The sequence below is a fragment of the Sorex araneus genome, chromosome 6 (assembly GCF_027595985.1).
Source record: "Sorex araneus isolate mSorAra2 chromosome 6, mSorAra2.pri, whole genome shotgun sequence".
In the NCBI taxonomy this organism is placed as follows: domain Eukaryota; kingdom Metazoa; phylum Chordata; class Mammalia; order Eulipotyphla; family Soricidae; genus Sorex; species Sorex araneus.
The window spans coordinates 66,732,145-66,749,624 of NC_073307.1; the positions used below are offsets into that span (position 1 = coordinate 66,732,145).

Consider the following 17,480-nt stretch of genomic DNA (forward strand, 5'->3'; position numbering starts at 1 on the left):
CCTCTGGGGCACCCCTGGTGCGGAGTCCAGTGGCATGGCTAAGGGGGCCTCATTTTATGCTGTAATTAAAGTAATATGCCTTTGAATAATTCTGACTCACAGGGTATAATGCAGGACGTACAACTACTCGTGATGCCTCAAGGATTCATTGTCCAGTGCCCAGATCTCAATCGGAGTAAGTCTTTTGGCTCTTGCACTAGTTAATGAAATATATATTTGCTTAATTTTGTCCTGAGTTGCTTTCATAGACTTGACCAAACTGAGCCCTTTATGATTCCATCTTGACACTGTAATCTTTGTCATTCCAGCCTGTCCAACTTGCAATGACTTCCACGGACTTGTGCAGAAAATCATGGAGCTGCAGGACATTTTAGCCAGAACATCTGCCAAGGTAAAAATGTACTTAGAAATATAGTGTGGAGGGCTTCAAAAACTCTCCTGGCTTTCTATAGTTCCTCTTATGAACATAAATGACTTCTTTTGTGATTTTTCTTTTGCTACTTGCTAGAAATAAATCTGAAACCTTGCTCTGAAACTAGGTAGATTCTCTGATATTTACATTGCTCGTTAACAGTGAGATTTATTAACTTTATTTTTATTATTAATATTTTATTTCAATTTTTCTTTTTTTTTCCTGCAAGGAAGACAGTGTAAAGAATAGGGACATCAAAACTATGTCCAGGAAATGGTTCCACAAATGCTTTTTACCACTGTGTTTCAGCGCAATGATATTTTTCAGACTGCAACGTATCCAAGGTTTACTTAAAGTTCCACTAGACTATTATAATCTTGAATAGTAGTAACTGATAATCTGAAAGTTATGTTTTATGTTGATTGCTTTATAACTCAATATAAATCCTAAGATTTGGGGCTGGAGTGATAACACAGTGGGTAGGGCATTTGCCTTGCACGCAGCCGATCTGGGTTCGATTCCCAGCATCCCATATGGTCCCTTGAGCACCGCCAGGAGTAATTCCTGACTGCAGAGCCAGGAGTAACCCCTGTGCATTGCCCAGTGTGACCTAAAAAGAAAAAGAAAATCCTAAGATTTGTTTTCACTTAAGTAAATATTTTCAGGAAGGTGTTTAGAAGATGGAAATCATTCTTTGCAGAGTGGGCGAAGCTATTGTGATATATTCTTCATTTATATTGTGTAATGGAATATGCCAAAAATAGTAACAACAAGTCTCACAATGGAGACGTTACTGGTGCCCGTTCGAGCAAATCAGTGAGCAATTGGATGACAGTGACAGTGATATATTGTATAAATTATGCTTTTGATAAAAAAATAGTCATGTTTGGCACAAAGAAGTGGTGTGTCCAGTGTGCAGATCTTAATATTAAGGGATTAAATGTTTTCATAATAAATTATTGGTGGAAAGTTATTATTGATGCTATATACGTAAATATTATTGGATGCCTCCTGGTGTATCTTGAATTTGTTTTTAACATGAACAATATATGCCCTTCTTTTGTGTTACAGCTGTCTCGAGCTGAGCAACGCATGAATAGATTGGATCAGTGCTATTGTGAAAGAACTTGCACCATGAAGGGAACCACCTACCGAGAGTTTGAGTCCTGGACAGATGGCTGTAAGAACTGCACATGCCTGGTATGGAGCGGAGACTAAGGGACCAATGCCCCAGTCTTTAAAAATTGATTAAAACATTGTGATGATGAAAATTTCAAATCCATTCTTTTTAAGACACAACACTAAGGTGTCAGCAAACCCAGACAAATCTAAATAACTATGTGTTGCATTATTAAAGACACTTTCTAGTGTATAAAGATGATTATGGCTTAGGAATGCGATGAGGTTTCATTTTAGTGGTACACACATGAGGTAGGAAGTTTACTAGGTGACTACCATAGGAGTCTGTCCTGTTATTACTAGCATCTCTAAGATTTTCATTTTCTTATTAGTTAATTTTAATGAAATTAACATACGTATACAACAGAAAATGCTGTGAGCATATTGTACCATATTAACAAATTATGAAGCTTAAATGAATGAGATAATCTTTAAAATTTTCTAAGCCGAAAGGATACAAATGCAGGGTATATAATTTGTATTTTATAAATATGTGTTATTATAGAGAATATGTGACTCACTCATTAGGTAGAATATATCAGTGCATTATGTTTCAAAAATACTTGTATTTCCAAAGAAAAGTTTCTCAAAACTAGTTCAGTTTTGAGTTTTTAAATTATGCAGCAATTTCATTTTAGTATTTGTTGGGTGGCATAATCAGGAGTGTATATCAACAAACCTTTGAAATTTCCAGCTTTATTCTGTTACTCAGAAGTAGAATATCATGCATCCAAACAGGCTAAAGGTAGCCCTGAGATACCTGTATGGATTTGTGTGCCTTGACATGTTGATATCTGTTTAGGAAGATGTTGTGTTTTATTGTATTAAAATGTATCATTGTATTAAAATGATGGTGCTTTACAAATACGATAAAGCCTTTCTTATCTGACATATGGGTCACAAAATGGAATTGAGTAAAATTACAGATATGGCATATTGAGGCTGAAAAAGTGGCTACAAATGTAGCAAGCCTTGAATGATCTTCAAGGATCATCTCACTGTCCTTTTGGAAGTTTGGTCATTCTTCCAGTGGTTGTCAGCATCACCTTGTGGTGTTGGGGTGCCTAGCTTGGCTGCCCATGGGAAGGTAACTGCATCCTGAAGCTGGGTTCTGGGGTGGCATCTGCTGTTCTGGAAGTCCGCTCATCTTGTGCATAATCTGGAGAGGCACGGGTACCCCTCTCCCATCTTGCCAGTTCTCTGTTGGTGAAAGCCAATTCCAGTTATCCAATTTATATAACATTGTTTTATATATAATACACACACAAACATAGCACTGTAGCACTATAGCACTGTTGTCCCATCATTCATCAATTTGCTTGAGCGGGCACCAGTAACCTCTCCATTGTGAGACTCGTTGTTACAGTTTTTAGCATATTGAGTATGTCATGGGTAGCTTGCCAGGCTGTCTGAGAGGGACGGAGGAACCAAACCCGGGTCGGTCGTGTGCAAAGCAAACACCTTACCCGCTGTGCTATCACTCTAGCTCTAGTCCGCGCACGCATGTACACACACACACACACGTATATTATGGATTTTGCTAAATAATATAAGAAACAGATAAGAGAGTGCCTGAAGAGCACCAACCTGTAACTTGGCCATTCTTTGCTCTTCTCAGAATGGAACCGCTCAGTGTGAGACTCTGGCCTGCCCCCCTCCCGAGTGCCCTGTGAAGTCGGCCGCTGCGTACGTGGACGGCAAGTGCTGTAAGGAGTGCAAACGTGAGCATAACTTTTATGGCAAATTTTCCTCCAGAATAAAGCTTTATATCAATAAATATTCATCCACAGTTGGCTTATCTGGGCCAGCTAAATTGCTTTTATGAATGATGGGGAAAGATAGGTTACTGTCTCTATTTGGATTTATCAGTTGTTTGTCATTTGAAAACGTTCTACCTATATTCTTGCCAGAGACTCTCCTTAGAGAAATCTCTTCTGTGTGGTGACAGCAGGATGGAGACCGGCTGGAAGCTTAGTATAAGGCCGGAGCGACAGTGCAAGGGCAGGGCACGTGCCTTGCGCGCAGCTCCACCCTGATGCCATCCCCCGGGGCTGACCCCTGGCACCTGAGATGGTCTCCCGACCCACTGTGACTCCAGGAGCACGCTCCGAGCAACACCAGGCGTGGTGGTTCAAAAACAAACAAAAAGCAAAAGAAACAGTGTAAAGTGTTGGTCTACTTAGATCAAGAATGTCCCCAGTAGCCTGAACCATGGAGCTCCGCCTGGTTTTAGGGTCATCGAGTCTAGAAGCAGTTGTGATCTCAGTTAAAAAAGAAAATTGATACCACTGAAGAGGAAGCTCTTCGGGGTTGGAGAGGCGATTGTACACATTTTGCTTTTGATGTTAGGAAATGTATTTTGAAAATATACTTTTGTTTGACTCTTTTTTGGGCCACACCCAGTGGTGGGGTTACTCCTGGCCCTGCACTCAGTAATTCCTCCTGGCGGTGCTTGGGGGGGACCATATGGGATGCCGAGGGTCGAACCCAGGGTGACCACACTCAAGGCAAACACTCTACCCACTGTACTATTGCTCTGGGCCCAGAAAATAGAACTCTGCTGAGGCCAGAGAAACAGAACAGGCACCGGGCTTTCAGCCCGCAACCCCCAGCTGGAATCCCAGAGCACTGCCGCTGCTCAGTGATCACTCCTGAGCCAAGCATGGTCCTGAGAACCACCTGTGTGAGCCCCCCCGCCAAACTAACAATCAAGCACAAAGAATATGTAAAACCCAAAGAAAGATCATGTGTATAACTGGGTTTTATATCATTCTTCCAGCAACAAAGCACATTTTATCTAGGCTCACAAATGCGCAGCAAGTGCGCTAAAGTGGGCTCACCTCTATCCCGAGCCCTGTGCTACTTGCGGTGTGTATCGTTTGTTTTAGTTTATGATGTGGCTTCTTGATGGTGCTGTGCCTACAGCATGCAGTCTCTGGGGACCAGGTCGTGCTGGTGACAGAAACCTGGACTCCTGCCCGCCCTTTAAGCCATTTCCCCCAACTTTTTTCAACTTACACATTAAAAGAATGCCCTTAAGTCATTAAATGGAGCATTTAAAATGTAGCTGTTTTAGTACAAAGACGTAGTAAGGTGCTTGAACAAGCCTGTGTGTGGACTAGATAGGGCGACTTCAGCGTAAGCAAACGTACACAAGCAGAGGAAAGGGGGCTGCCAAACGGAAAGAAGAGGGTGGAAGGGGGATGGTAACTTGTCGGAATGCTCATGGCTGCCTGTTGTTTTACCCGTGCCCTTGGTCACTCTTGCTCAGACATAGTGTAATGTGTTACTGCTGGGTGTGAGTGTGACAAATTTTTAGAGGAAAAAGCAGGACGTTTCTTTGGTGTATTGACTTAAGTTTCTTAGAGTCACATTTCCATACAGTTTTGTTAGACTTAACCTGAAGCTAAGCCATTTCATGTAAACATTCCAGTCGATTTGGCTGCAGCAGGAATGAGATTGCTCTCACATGTCATTGGCTAATTTCCTTGGAGGAGTAACCTGAGGTGTTTTTGAATTTGCACTAATGATTCAAAACTTTTGGCGATGCTCTATCCTGTTGTTTTCTTTGTAGATGTTGGAGGTGGGAGAAAGTGTCCTCATAGAGCTTTATACATAAACTGAGACAATAGCAGAAATCGTAATTTTTTCTCGAACTTCTGTTTTCCTTCTTTTCAACAATCCACATTTCCCCTGTGAACAAGATTTGCCTTGAGTGATGCTGATTTTCTTAGAGATGGCTGATTGAATTCATGAATGATCATGATAGATGTATTTAAAGCTGTGGAATTTCATTTCTAATTTTACCATTTGTCTGGTACCAATGGTAAGGTACTTACTAAATCAACCTTCACTTAAAATATTCCCAACAAACATGAAGTTAGACTTGATGAAATGATAAAATATTTTGATGCTCATTAATGAGAAGTGCTCTGGGTAGAATTTTATTGTAATGATTGAGAATTGACTGTCTCACTTATAAAATGGAAATGCTTTAAATAAGTAACCAGTGAGAGGGAACAACACATTTCTGGAAAAATGACAAAATCATGTTTTTGGCTGCAAAAATAGGTATAATTTTTTTTCTGGTTTTAGTGATAGAGTATAATGAAATATAGAGGATTTGTGCCTATGCTTATTTATACTTTGAATTTTAAGACTTTTAGTTCTGATGAAATCCATATTCCACAAGAGCTAATAAGATATTTTTATTAGCTACCCATAGAATTTATATTTAAACAAGCATTTAGTCAGTTTAGTTTGGGTCTACTCATAGTACAATTTAAAAAGCAGTGATTAAAAAGTATGTTTCAGAAAATTCTAAAATTTTTTAAAATTCAGAAAATTTTTGCAAAAATTTTTATAAAACAAGTATCACTTAAATTAAATTTGATAATCATTAGTTGATTTACTTAGATGGTTCAGATTTCTGTGTATACTGAATGTGAGAAAAGTCAATAGCTAAAGCTTATCTCTTTTAATGTCTTTTTATGTTTTTATATGGGTGTACCTGTGCATGCATTTACCTCATTGATACATATGAAGGGGGAAATGTTTTATTTTTAAATGTTTATTTTCTTAGTACTTTTGTTATAATTTACAAGCCTTGATTCAGTGGGCTATAAACTATGTTCTATGCATTTTTACATTTAAAACAGAGTACAGATTTCCTCTTATAAACTTAACTCATCTTATCTTTGAGATTCTTTTTAATTTTTTTAGTGACATACAGGTCACAAAATACATTTTTAGTGAGAACAGTTTAAATCTTTTTTGTTTGTTTCTAAAGTCCTTAGGACACCAAACATGGCCTTAGTACTAAATGTTTCTCTGCCAAGACTAACGCAGCGTGCAAGTGCCCGCACTTTTGGGTCCTTTATTTAATGTTTACAGCTGGTTCATCAGAGCTGTGTCCCAACCAGGCATCCGTCCTGATTCGCTGTTTTGTTTCTCCTTGTAACTCCAGCTCTAACCCGTTATCCAGCATAAATGCTGATGGACAGTAAGGAGGTGGCTGCTTGGGAAAGAAGTAAGAAAAAGCCAAGCCTAACACTTTCTTCTAAATTAAATTTACACATGCGAAGTATTTGGAGGAGCGGCCTTCACTTTTCCTTTCCCCATTGAGCTACTGTAGTGGAGTTGAATATAGGATAAAAAATCAGGAATACCTGCCAAAAAGGCAAGAATACCAGCCCCTGGCTATCAAGGTAAAAATAGCCCCAGGTTCTGTCACTTCAAAGGCAGTGCTTCATTCCTTACTTTATCTTTACAGCAACTTAGAATTGTTGCCTGCAACCATTTCCTATAGGAAGAGTGTGTGACTTGTTCAAAAACACACACATATTTGATGTCCCAGAGAAGTTCCATTTGAAAGCGCTGTGCCTTGCCATCCTACTCCTACTCAAATAAATAAGTAAATAAACTGCTATAATTGATTGAAATGATCCACGTTGCTTTTTTTTTTTTGTTTTCGTTTTTTTCTTTTTTTGCTTTTTGGGTCATACCCAGCAATTCATAGGGGTTACTCCTGGGTCATGCACTCAAGAATTACTCCTGGCGGTGCTCAGGGGACCATATGGGATGCTGAGAATCGAACCTGAGTTGGTCGAGTGCAAGGCAAACGCCCTGCCCGCTGTGCTTTCACTCCTGCCCCGAAATGATCGAATTTTCATCTATCTACTCAACATAAGGCTTAGTCTAGAGAAAATTGTAGTCAGTTGTTCATTTTCTTTCACATTTCAGCGCCTGAATGTTTTATTCCAGTTATAGCCTCCCAACTAAGCAACAGTGAGATCCATCTGCATTTCTATGTTCATTGCAGCACTGTTTACAATAGCCACAATCTGGAAACAACTGGAGTGCCCCAAAACAGATGACTGGTTAAAGAAACTTTGGTATATCTACACAATGGAATACTATGCAGCTGTTAGAAAACATGAAGTCATGAAATTTGCATATAAGTGGATCAACATGGAAAGTATCATGTTGAGTGAAATGAGTCAGAAAGAAAGAGACAGACATGGAAAGATTGCACTCATATGTGGAATATAATGTAGCAGAGAGGTACGATCTAGCAATGATGCATCTTCTGGCAGAAATTTCTCTGGACTTAGTTACTAAAATACTTAAATACAGAAATCCAAAACCTCGAGGCCGCTACTGTAGCCACACGACCTCATATCTCTTCATTCTCAGCAATGGAAAACAAATTATCAAATGCTTCCTTTCCAGCAGGTCTGACTGGGGGAGGGGGGACTCCAAACATTAATAGTGAGTTTTTTGTTGAATTATTGATTGTAACCAAAGTAAAGAGAAAGTAAAGTGAAATTTATCAGCTACGCAGACGGGATGGGGGACTGGGGAGGTGGGGGGGTGGGGGGAGGTATACCGTGATTCTTGGTGGTGGAATATGTGCACTGGTGAAGGGATGGGTGTTTGAGCATTGTGTAACTGAGACTTAAGCCTGAAAACTTTGTAACTTTCCACATGGTGATTCAATAAAAAAATTTTAAAAAATTGTAAAATATAAATATTTTGGGTGACTTTAACTCTGAAATAGTATGAGGTCAAGCCAGTTGAGACACATAACATCTCAACCAACGTTAAAAAATATTAATAGAGTTACAGAATTTCTAGGAAGTAGAATGTTACTAAAAGTCACAGAAATTAGAAAAATGTTAAAACATTCTGAGCCTTTATTTACTTTCAGCAAATTCAAATTTGAATATAATTCTGCTTCACAAAAGCAGTGTAGTTCATGAAAATAGGGAATCTGAAGTAAACTTGTGCTAATGATATTTTTTGCAGAAGAAGCTATGTTAAAAATATAAGAAGGAAGGCAAATTTCCTCTTTATTTCTAGAAAAGCATCAAATACAGGAAAAGGGATTGTGATCAGCAAACTTGATTGCTGCTTCTCTACTTGTAATAATTTTTTTAATGATTGGCAGTTTTTCAAAAAGGGCAGATTTTTATGAGTAAATTAAAAATCATTATTCCACTGGTCAAAAAATTTTTGGTTTCAATATTTAATATAATTTGTGCTGATTAGAATATATCAGATTATTTCAAATTTAGTGTGAAAAGTCCTGAGTGTAGATGAAATGCAGTTACCATAATATCTGCATATTGAGTAGTTAAGTATGTGAACTAGAAGGTTAGATTTTCTGGGTTTGAATTCTGACCCTGCCTTGAATTGTTAACACCAACTCCGGCCAAATTGTTTAACTTCTCAGCCTCACTTTCCTTCATCTGTGAAATTAACTCTCAGTGTTTCTGTTTCCTGGTCTGAATGTTAGGAATGCATGCCTGAGACATCTTAGGTGCATAAAGTGAAGTTGGTTATTATTACTTGTTTGTATTAAAATGGGAGAAAAATATCGTTTCCTGGATGTAGAGATAGCTCCCCCGGCTAGGGAGCTCAAGTTTGTATTTGAGAGGACCGGGTTCAACCCCCATAATCTCCTAGTTCCTCTGCACTGCCAGGACCAACCCCGAGGAGAGTGCTAGAAATATCCACTGAGCACGGCATGGAGTAATCCCAAACACAAAACCAATATTTATGTTTTGACTGATTAATATGAAATATTAAAGTAGCCCATTTAATCATTGGACTTAAAGCTACGCAAAACCTCAGAGCTCTTCAGAATAGCTTTTTGCTTTAAGGGAAGTCAATTTTTATTATTTCTTTTTTCTGGAAGAAATAATGAGGTCTGGGTGTTAAAAGTCTTTTCTAAGATCAAACAGTTTGTAGCAGATGCTAGGGAACGTTTTTTCTTCCAGTTCTCTTCCAACTGCCTGTATCGGTCACTCTCATAAGGTAATTCGGTTGCTCGATGTGTCTCTTTATGTTGCTTAGGGTTTGGGTCCACACCCAGTGCTGCCGTCTCCCTCCTGGGTTTGGACTCAGGCTCTCTCCCGCAGCGCCTGTGGAGTCATAGGGGGTGGGGTTGGCCCTGGGCGGGCCCTGCGCCAGGCTAGCTCCCCGCTCTCTCTAATGTCTCCTGGCCCGTTTACCTCCATGTGGTTAACCAGTGTTGGCAAAAAGAATGAATTTTGCGTGCAAAATATATTTTTATCTTGTTTATTTCATTCAAAACTGGGTTTGTGAGATTTTTCCATATTTATGCACACAGATGCCATTCTTTTACAGTGTGTATATTCTATTTGTATCAGCATACAATAATTCAGTAACTTTTAAACTGACTTTTTCTGTGGTTTTGAACTACGTAAAAATCCTATAAACATTCTTTGTATCTTTCTGTTTGTGTGCTATGCACACCTGGTGTATATATAAAATCTGGTGGAGTTGTTTGGCTTTTGTGTCAACCTGATTTAGCCTGTTTCTTTTTCTGGAGGGTAGGTTGGTTATTTTGTTTTATTTAGGGGCCACACCTGGCAGTGTTCAGGAGTTGCTCCTGGCTCATGAACTCAGGGATTACTCCTGGTGGTGCTCAGGGGACCATATGGGCTGCTGGGCATCGAACCCAGTCAGCCACGTGCAAGGCAAACGCCCACCCGCTGTATTAGTGTTCTGGCTCTTAAACATATTTTCTTCTGTGCAATATTCTTTACTTTAGTCACGGCAATTTAAAGTACTGTGAAGGGGGGTCATGCATAAAATGTGTGGCACCCCCCCCCCCGGCAGGGGAGCTCACCTGTCTCCATGGTCCAGGGCTGCCTCCTCCCGTTTATGTAGCCCCCACCCCGCCAGGCCCCCTCCTCCCAGCACTGTGCGTCCTAATGAAGACCCCTGCCCTTGACTTGGGGCATTTGTGGGCTTCTTGCTTTTCTTCCTTTCCCCTGTATCTCTCGGAGGAGGGCAGTATTCCGTGTCTTTCCCTCCCTCCGACTAACGTCGGGCAGCAGGACTCTCCAGACCCGGCTGTGTGGCAGCATGTTTCACAACTCCAGCTTTTCTCATAGGCAGGTCGTCCTCTTATGTGTGTCTATACCTTAGTTTATTTGTTCAGTCCGTTCTCAGACCTTGGGTTATTTCCAGAAATTTTAGCTATTGCACTGCTGCATTGTAGTTCCCTGATGACTAAGACAGACAACCACCTAACAACCGTTAGTACTGTAGCACTGCAGCACTGTCCTCCCATTGTTCGTCCATTTGCTTGAGCAGGCGCCAGTAATGTCTCCATTGTGAGACTTGTTACTGTTTTTGGCATATCGAATACGCCACGGGGAGCTTGCCAGGCTCTGCCATGCGGGCAGGATGATCTGCGTTAGCTTGCTGGGCTCTCCGAGAGGGACAAAGGAATCAAATCCAGGTCAGCCGCTTGCAAGGCAAACGCCCTACCCGCTGTGTTATTGCTCCAGTCCAACAACTATTAATTTTAAATAATTGAAAATAATACTAAATTTCTATTTGTCCGCTTTTCTGAAACTCATTTTCTTTGCATTTACAGGAGAGATAAGTAAGGGTGGTTTAATTCTTCTGTTTTCAATATGAAGGATTGGTATTCAACTAGTCCTGACACTTATAATGCATAGCCAAGACTGGGCAGAAATTAAATGGCTGCCCTAAATATTCAAAAATTTAGAAGCGGGTTCATCTACACCTGGCGGTACTAAGGGATTCTCCTGTCTCTGCTCCCAGAGAGCATTCTTGGTGATGCTCAGTGCCTGAAATCAAACCAAGGCTTCATGTAAGACAAAGCCTTACCCCTTTCACGGTCTCTATGGCTTTCTGGGGATTTTTTTTTAAAGAATGATAGTATAATAAAATTGATTCAGAGACTTTTGAACTAAAACATATAGACATGAAAAGAAAAAAAGTCATTTATAATTCACGAGTACGTATTTTCAAAAAAAGCAAATATTTTAAATAACATTCATGGTCTCTGTTAAAAAAGAAATTTTTTTTGTGGAGTAACATAACCAATAAGCTGAGTTATAACAAATTAATCTATGGGTATGGGAAATAGATGGTAGGTCTGGAAGGTCTCGTGCATGAGCGCAACTGTAAATTTATTATAGAAGCACAAGGGATTGCAGAATCCCTATCGTTAATGAGGGCTTCTGTGCTAAAATGAAAAGAAGGTGAAAATAGCAGTCAAAGGGTTTTATGTTTCTGATATAATATTTTCGCAGTTTCCCAAAAGTCTTTAGTTATTCAGTAATATTATGCCACGGAAAAAAGAAAATGATCTGAACCCTGTTTTATAGTCTTGGGCTGGAATTAACCTTTTCTCAATAAATGCCATTAATTTAATACGTAAATCATATACAGTCAGTCCTAAGTTCTGACGCTTATCTAAGCTTCGGGTTTTGTATAAAAGGATGGACAAGAAAACAGTTCACTTGTGTTTTACTTCATTAAAACAATTGAGCTTGCACTAGGAAATATTTTTGCTGCGGACGGATAGCTAAGTTTTATTAAAGACATTTCATTAGGATAACCTTGTAAGCTTCCTCTGCCCTATCCTTACTTTTCTGCTGACATTTTTTTCATAAACTCTTCAAAAGGTGTTTGGCATAGTTATCTTTGCAAAAAATAAAAATAGAAAAGAATACTTCTCATCAGTGGAAAAATTTCTGGCAATACGTTAAGAAGCAAGAAGTAACAATGTACTCTCCAGACTTATGACTATATGAGGTGCCACATGGTATTTTTTAATGATCTTTAGAGAGCATTAATCTCCTAATAATGAGTTCCAACACGCTGTCAACCAGGACGAGTCGGGGCCAGAATCACAGGGTGACTGCAGTGTCCCCGTGACTTCGCTGCCATTGCCCCTGATACTTCCCCACTTTCCTGGGGTCGTGTTGATCGTTTCTCATCTTACTCCTTGTAGAGCATTTTAAATGTTTAACTAAAAATAATGTATCACTTCACTTGACATCACTTGTCATCCCGTTGATCTTGATCTTCAATTTGCTCGAGCAAATCGGAGCAGTAACGAAGCAGGAATCGAGCAGTAACGTCTCCATTTGTCCCTGTTGCATGCTAGTGTAGCCCAATGGTATCTGCTCGCTCCAGGAACAGGAAGAGCCTCAAACCGTTCATTCAGGGTTTTGAAGAAGTCTGACCGTCTTGTTGGTGGGCAACCACGCAGTCTTTTGACGTCTCGTGGAATCCAGTCAGTAACAGCTCTAGTCCAGCAGTTGTCTCAGAATCACATTACGTGTCTGGCCCATCTGATTTTTGATTCCTTGGTAAATGAGACAGTATCCCTGATTCTTGACCTTTGAAGGAGGTCGGAACTCCAGATTCCTTCTCTCACTTGAGTGAAACGTGATACTCCTAACATAGCTCTTTCCATTCCTCTTTGGGATACCTGAATAGTGTTCTCATCCTGTTTGCGTAGGGCCCAAGTCTCTGAGGCATATGTTAGTGCAGGAAAAATGGTGGAATCGAAAAGATGTGCCTGGAGCTGGAGGTTTTCATCCTCTTAACCACTTCTTCGATGCTCTTGAAGGCATTCCACACTGCTCTCTTCCTCCTGGGCAGTTCTGGCACCAAGTTGTTCTTCATGTTGAGTTCTCAACACAGGTACACATAGCTGCTGCATTCAGAGATGTTCATTCCATTGAGAGCAAATGGAAAGTCAGGGACTAGATCATTTTTTATGAACATCGTTTCATTGAGATTCAGCTGCAGTCCAACCTTTCCACACTCACGGTTGAAGTCGGCCAGCATTTGTGCCACTTGGCTAATGTTTGGCGCTATGAGAACAATGTCATCAGAGAAGTGGAGGTAGTGTAGTTGCCGACCTTCTGTCTTCACTCCCATTCCTTCCCATTCCAGTCATCGCATGATGTTCTTGAGGGTGGCACTGAACAGTTTCGGTGAAGTGGTATCACCCTGCTGATCCCCTCTCTTTACATCAATGAGCAAAGAACTGCAATGATCAAAGGACTGCAAAGTTTAAGTTTAAGAGAACTCCCAGAATGACCACCAACTGGGAGCTCTTTGCCACTATTGCGGCAACGTGGGAAGATGCTGTCCTTGACAACATCGATGAGGAATACTATTGACTGGTTCAGCCCCTCCATGACTGTGCGAAGAATGCTGAGAGTGAGAAAGCCACAAACAGACACCTGTCTTCGGAAACTCTTGAGCTCATTCGGCAATGTGGTTTGGCGTGAGTGTCTAGGCAACCACAAGCTAATGTCCGACTTGCAAAACTGTGCAGAGAAGCGATAAAGGAAGACCTCAAAGAGAGAAGAGCAGCAGCATTGGCCAGTGCAGCAGAAGCCTGGAAAAGTATTCGCAATGCTCTCCTGTCCTTCGCCAACTACAAGACCAAGATGACTGCCCTCCGACGTCCCAATGGATCTATCACATCTTGCAAAAAGGCAATGGAGAGGATTATTCACGACTTCTACTCAGATCTCTTCGGCAGCCACGTCCACCTGCCCACATACCAAATTCCGAAGCATGGATATGTCATTCCCAACGTTCTCCCTTCTGAAATCCGACACGCCATTTCATTGATAAAGATGTGTACAGCACCTGATCCAGACAAGGTCAGACCTGAACAACCGAAGAATCTGCCGTCAGTACTCATCAATACACTGGCTCGGCTCTTCACACGATACCTGTCTGAATGCAAGGTTCCATCCCAATGGAAAACCAGCAGGAACGCCCTGTTGTACAAGAAGGGAGACATCCATCAGCAACTATTGCCCAATCTGCCTGCTGTCTGTTGTCTACAAGTTGTTTACTCGTGTCATCCTGAGTAGAATAGGCAGAGCACTAGATGATGGACAACCACGAGAGTAAGCCGGGTTCCGAAGGGGATTCAGCACGATAGACCATATCCACACAGTGACCAAACTCATTAAGGTTTCTCGAGAGTTCAAGATGCCACTCTAATGTTCATCGACTTAAAGAAGGCCTTTGATTCTGTTGAGACTGAAGTTGTCATCGAAGCCCTGGCCAAACAGGGCTTTCCAAACAGGGCTTTCAAACTCAGTACATCAAAATCTTTCGTGAGCTGTATTGTGAATTCACCACCAGGATCTCATCATTCTACAGGGAAGTGATCATTGACATAAAAAAATAATGTATGCACACAATAAATACTCAATCCTTCCCAAAAGTTTTATCACAAATAATATCTGTCACTGTCACTGTCATCCTTTTTCTTATTGATTTGCTGGAGTGGGCACCAGTAACATCTCCATTGTGAGACTTTTTGTTACTGTTTTTGGCATATTGAATATACCACGGGTAGCTTGCTAGGCTCTGCCATAGGGGGGAGATACTCTCAGTAACTTGCCGGGCTCTCCAAGAGGGGTGGAGGAATTGACCCCGGGTGCAAGGCAAACGCTCTACCGCTGTGCCCTTGCTCCAGCTTATATGAAATTGTTAAAGTTATTTGCTGCTCCACGCCTTCAGTTGCTTCCATAGGTGGCATGAGAATATATTAATTTCTTTTATTTATGAAATGAAAGTGTTTTTTTAGAGCACATCGCATGGATTACTACTCTGATTCTGAGACATTATACTGTGCCTATTTAATCATGTTTTATATTAAAATAATAAAGTACTCAGCCTCTAGTTCTTCAGTCTGAATTGTAATTTATCCTCATTATTAAGATTTATCCTCATTATTAAGATCCTTGAATAAATGTATTTTGTGGATTTTATTATTTTCATGCCCCATTACATTTTCTCAAAAGAATTTCTCTGCCCATCTAATCACATTGCTTAAATGACCTAAAATTTCTCAGAAGAAAGCTTTATATATGTCTCTGCAATAATAATTAAATCCAACTGTCTAGAGCAAATGGAGGAGACTGAAAGACTCTTTGGTAGCTTTTTTTTTTTTTGCTTTTTGGGTCACACCTAGTGATGTTCAGGGGTTACTACTGGCACTGCACTCAGGAATTACTCCTGGCAGTGCTTGGGGGCCATATGGGATGCCCCGGATTGAGCTTGGGTTGGCCGTGTGCAAGGCCCTACCCACTGTACTATTGCTCTGGCCCCAGAAAATGGGACTTTTAGGGTGATGAGAGGTAGTATTATAGCATTAAAATATGTGAGAGGGTTTTAGGTTTATATTAAACCAAGGCTTTAATCTGAATGAATGATTTGAGGCTCTTTCTGTTCCTGGAGCGAGCAGGTATCACTGGGCTACACTAGCTCTCAACAGGGACAAATGGAGATGTTACTGGCGCCCCTCAAGCAAATTGAAGATCAACGGGACTACAAGTGATACAAGTGCTTAAACCAAGGGAGCAATAGTTTTGAAATCATTCATAGACACTCAGTCTAAGAGAGGAAAAAAACATCTTTTGCAAAAAATTCAGCTTCTTGTGTTGGTAGGTAATTGTCTTAAAAATGACTTATTTTCCTTTCAATATAAGTCATACAAAATGGCATTTGAAAATCAGAATAGGGAAAAATAATATATGTGTAATTTGATGCATCTTACAGGTTGATTTTCACAACTACCTGGAAAGTAATACTTCAAGCAGAGCAACTGCACAACGAAGGCAAACGGATCTGGCATCCTTAGCCAAAGCCACTACACCTGTAGTTCTCACCCAAGCAAACCGCAGCAACCCATTTCCACTGGACTTACTAACTGCTTTGCATACTGTGTTTGGCCTGATCACTAGTGTGTTTTGGAAGAGTGCACAAAATTAGTGGAGACTGAGATTTCAATAAAGAAACACACTGACGTTGGAGTGAACTGTGAGGAAGAGTGAGAAAGGAATTCTCTTCCTCAGTTTGGAGGCTATTGTAATAGAGTACAATTCAGGAACTCTCTTCTAAAAAACTGCAAAATTCTCTCCAAATTTAAAGATACTTAACTATCAAATCATATTTCACATATATATAAAGTTGTTTTAAAAATCATTTCTGGAGTTAGTGGTCCTAAGAATGTAGCTACATCCTACTCAGAAAGGCTATTTGATATTTTATAAACACTTATATTTTATATATTTTATCTCTTACAGATATCTTTGTGAATATTTATTCAAATGCTTATAAAATAATCATTCATTAGATAGTAGATGTAATCCCTTTGGTATTAGAATATTCTACCCACTCTATAATCTAGAATCTTCCCACTCTATAGTCTAGAATCTTCATCTGAAATGAATTTCACCTACATGGTGAGAACTTCTCTTCATATCTTCTTCACCCCGTTGGTTGTACTGTCATCTCTAGAGAGAAACTGCCCCCTGCCTCTGGATTTGGTGGCACACATGGCTTTTAGGATTTGAGATTCTGATTTAGGTTTATTGTTATTTTGTATTTTGCTTTGTTAGTATGAAAAGAAACAGGGTTATCTGTCTTCAGAATGGCCCACATCAATGTTCTTTTAAGTGTGAAAGACACGTCACCAAACAATTTATCCTCTCAGGAAAGAGAATTTAAGTCTGTATTATGTAATAGATATCACATAGTTATCATAACGACGATTTAACTGATGGTAAAGTGACCTTCATCATCCATGACACACACATTGTTAATCTTCTGCAAACTAAATTTTTCACCCAGCAAACTGTGAAGCCAGATGTGGAAGCACATTCCTAGTTTAGTTCTTCTTAAATGTAAATGGGAATGTGCACCACCCGGGGATCTTGTTCAAATGAAAATGATGATTCAGTGGTTGTGGGGTTGGCCTGAGAGTTTGCGTTTCCAACTAGCTCTCAGTAACGCCAACGTTTCTAGTATGAGGAATATTCTGTAGCACTGTCGCACTGTCACCTCGTTGCTCATCGATTTGCTCGAGCGGACATCAGTAATGTCTGCATTGTGAGACTCGTTATTGTTTTTGGCATAACGAATACACCACGGGGAGCTTGCCAGGCTCTGCCGTGTGGGCGGATACACTCGGTAGCTTGCCATGCTTTCCGAGAGGGGCGGAGGAATCGAACCTGGCTCGGCTGCATGCAAGTCAAATGCCCTTCCCACTGTGCTG

General features: G+C 40.4%; 1 protein-coding gene across 1 annotated transcript in view; it reads left to right on the forward strand.

Annotated features, from left to right (window-relative positions):
* NELL2 (neural EGFL like 2) overlaps window positions 1-17,480 on the forward strand; it is a 408,154-nt gene that overhangs the window by 110,485 nt on the left and 280,189 nt on the right. Inside the window, exons 6-9 of the mRNA XM_055141861.1 lie at window positions 103-175; window positions 309-391; window positions 1,484-1,612; window positions 3,210-3,312. Of these exons, the coding sequence (XP_054997836.1) occupies window positions 103-175; window positions 309-391; window positions 1,484-1,612; window positions 3,210-3,312 (388 nt within the window). The remainder of the gene's footprint in view (window positions 1-102; window positions 176-308; window positions 392-1,483; window positions 1,613-3,209; window positions 3,313-17,480) is intronic.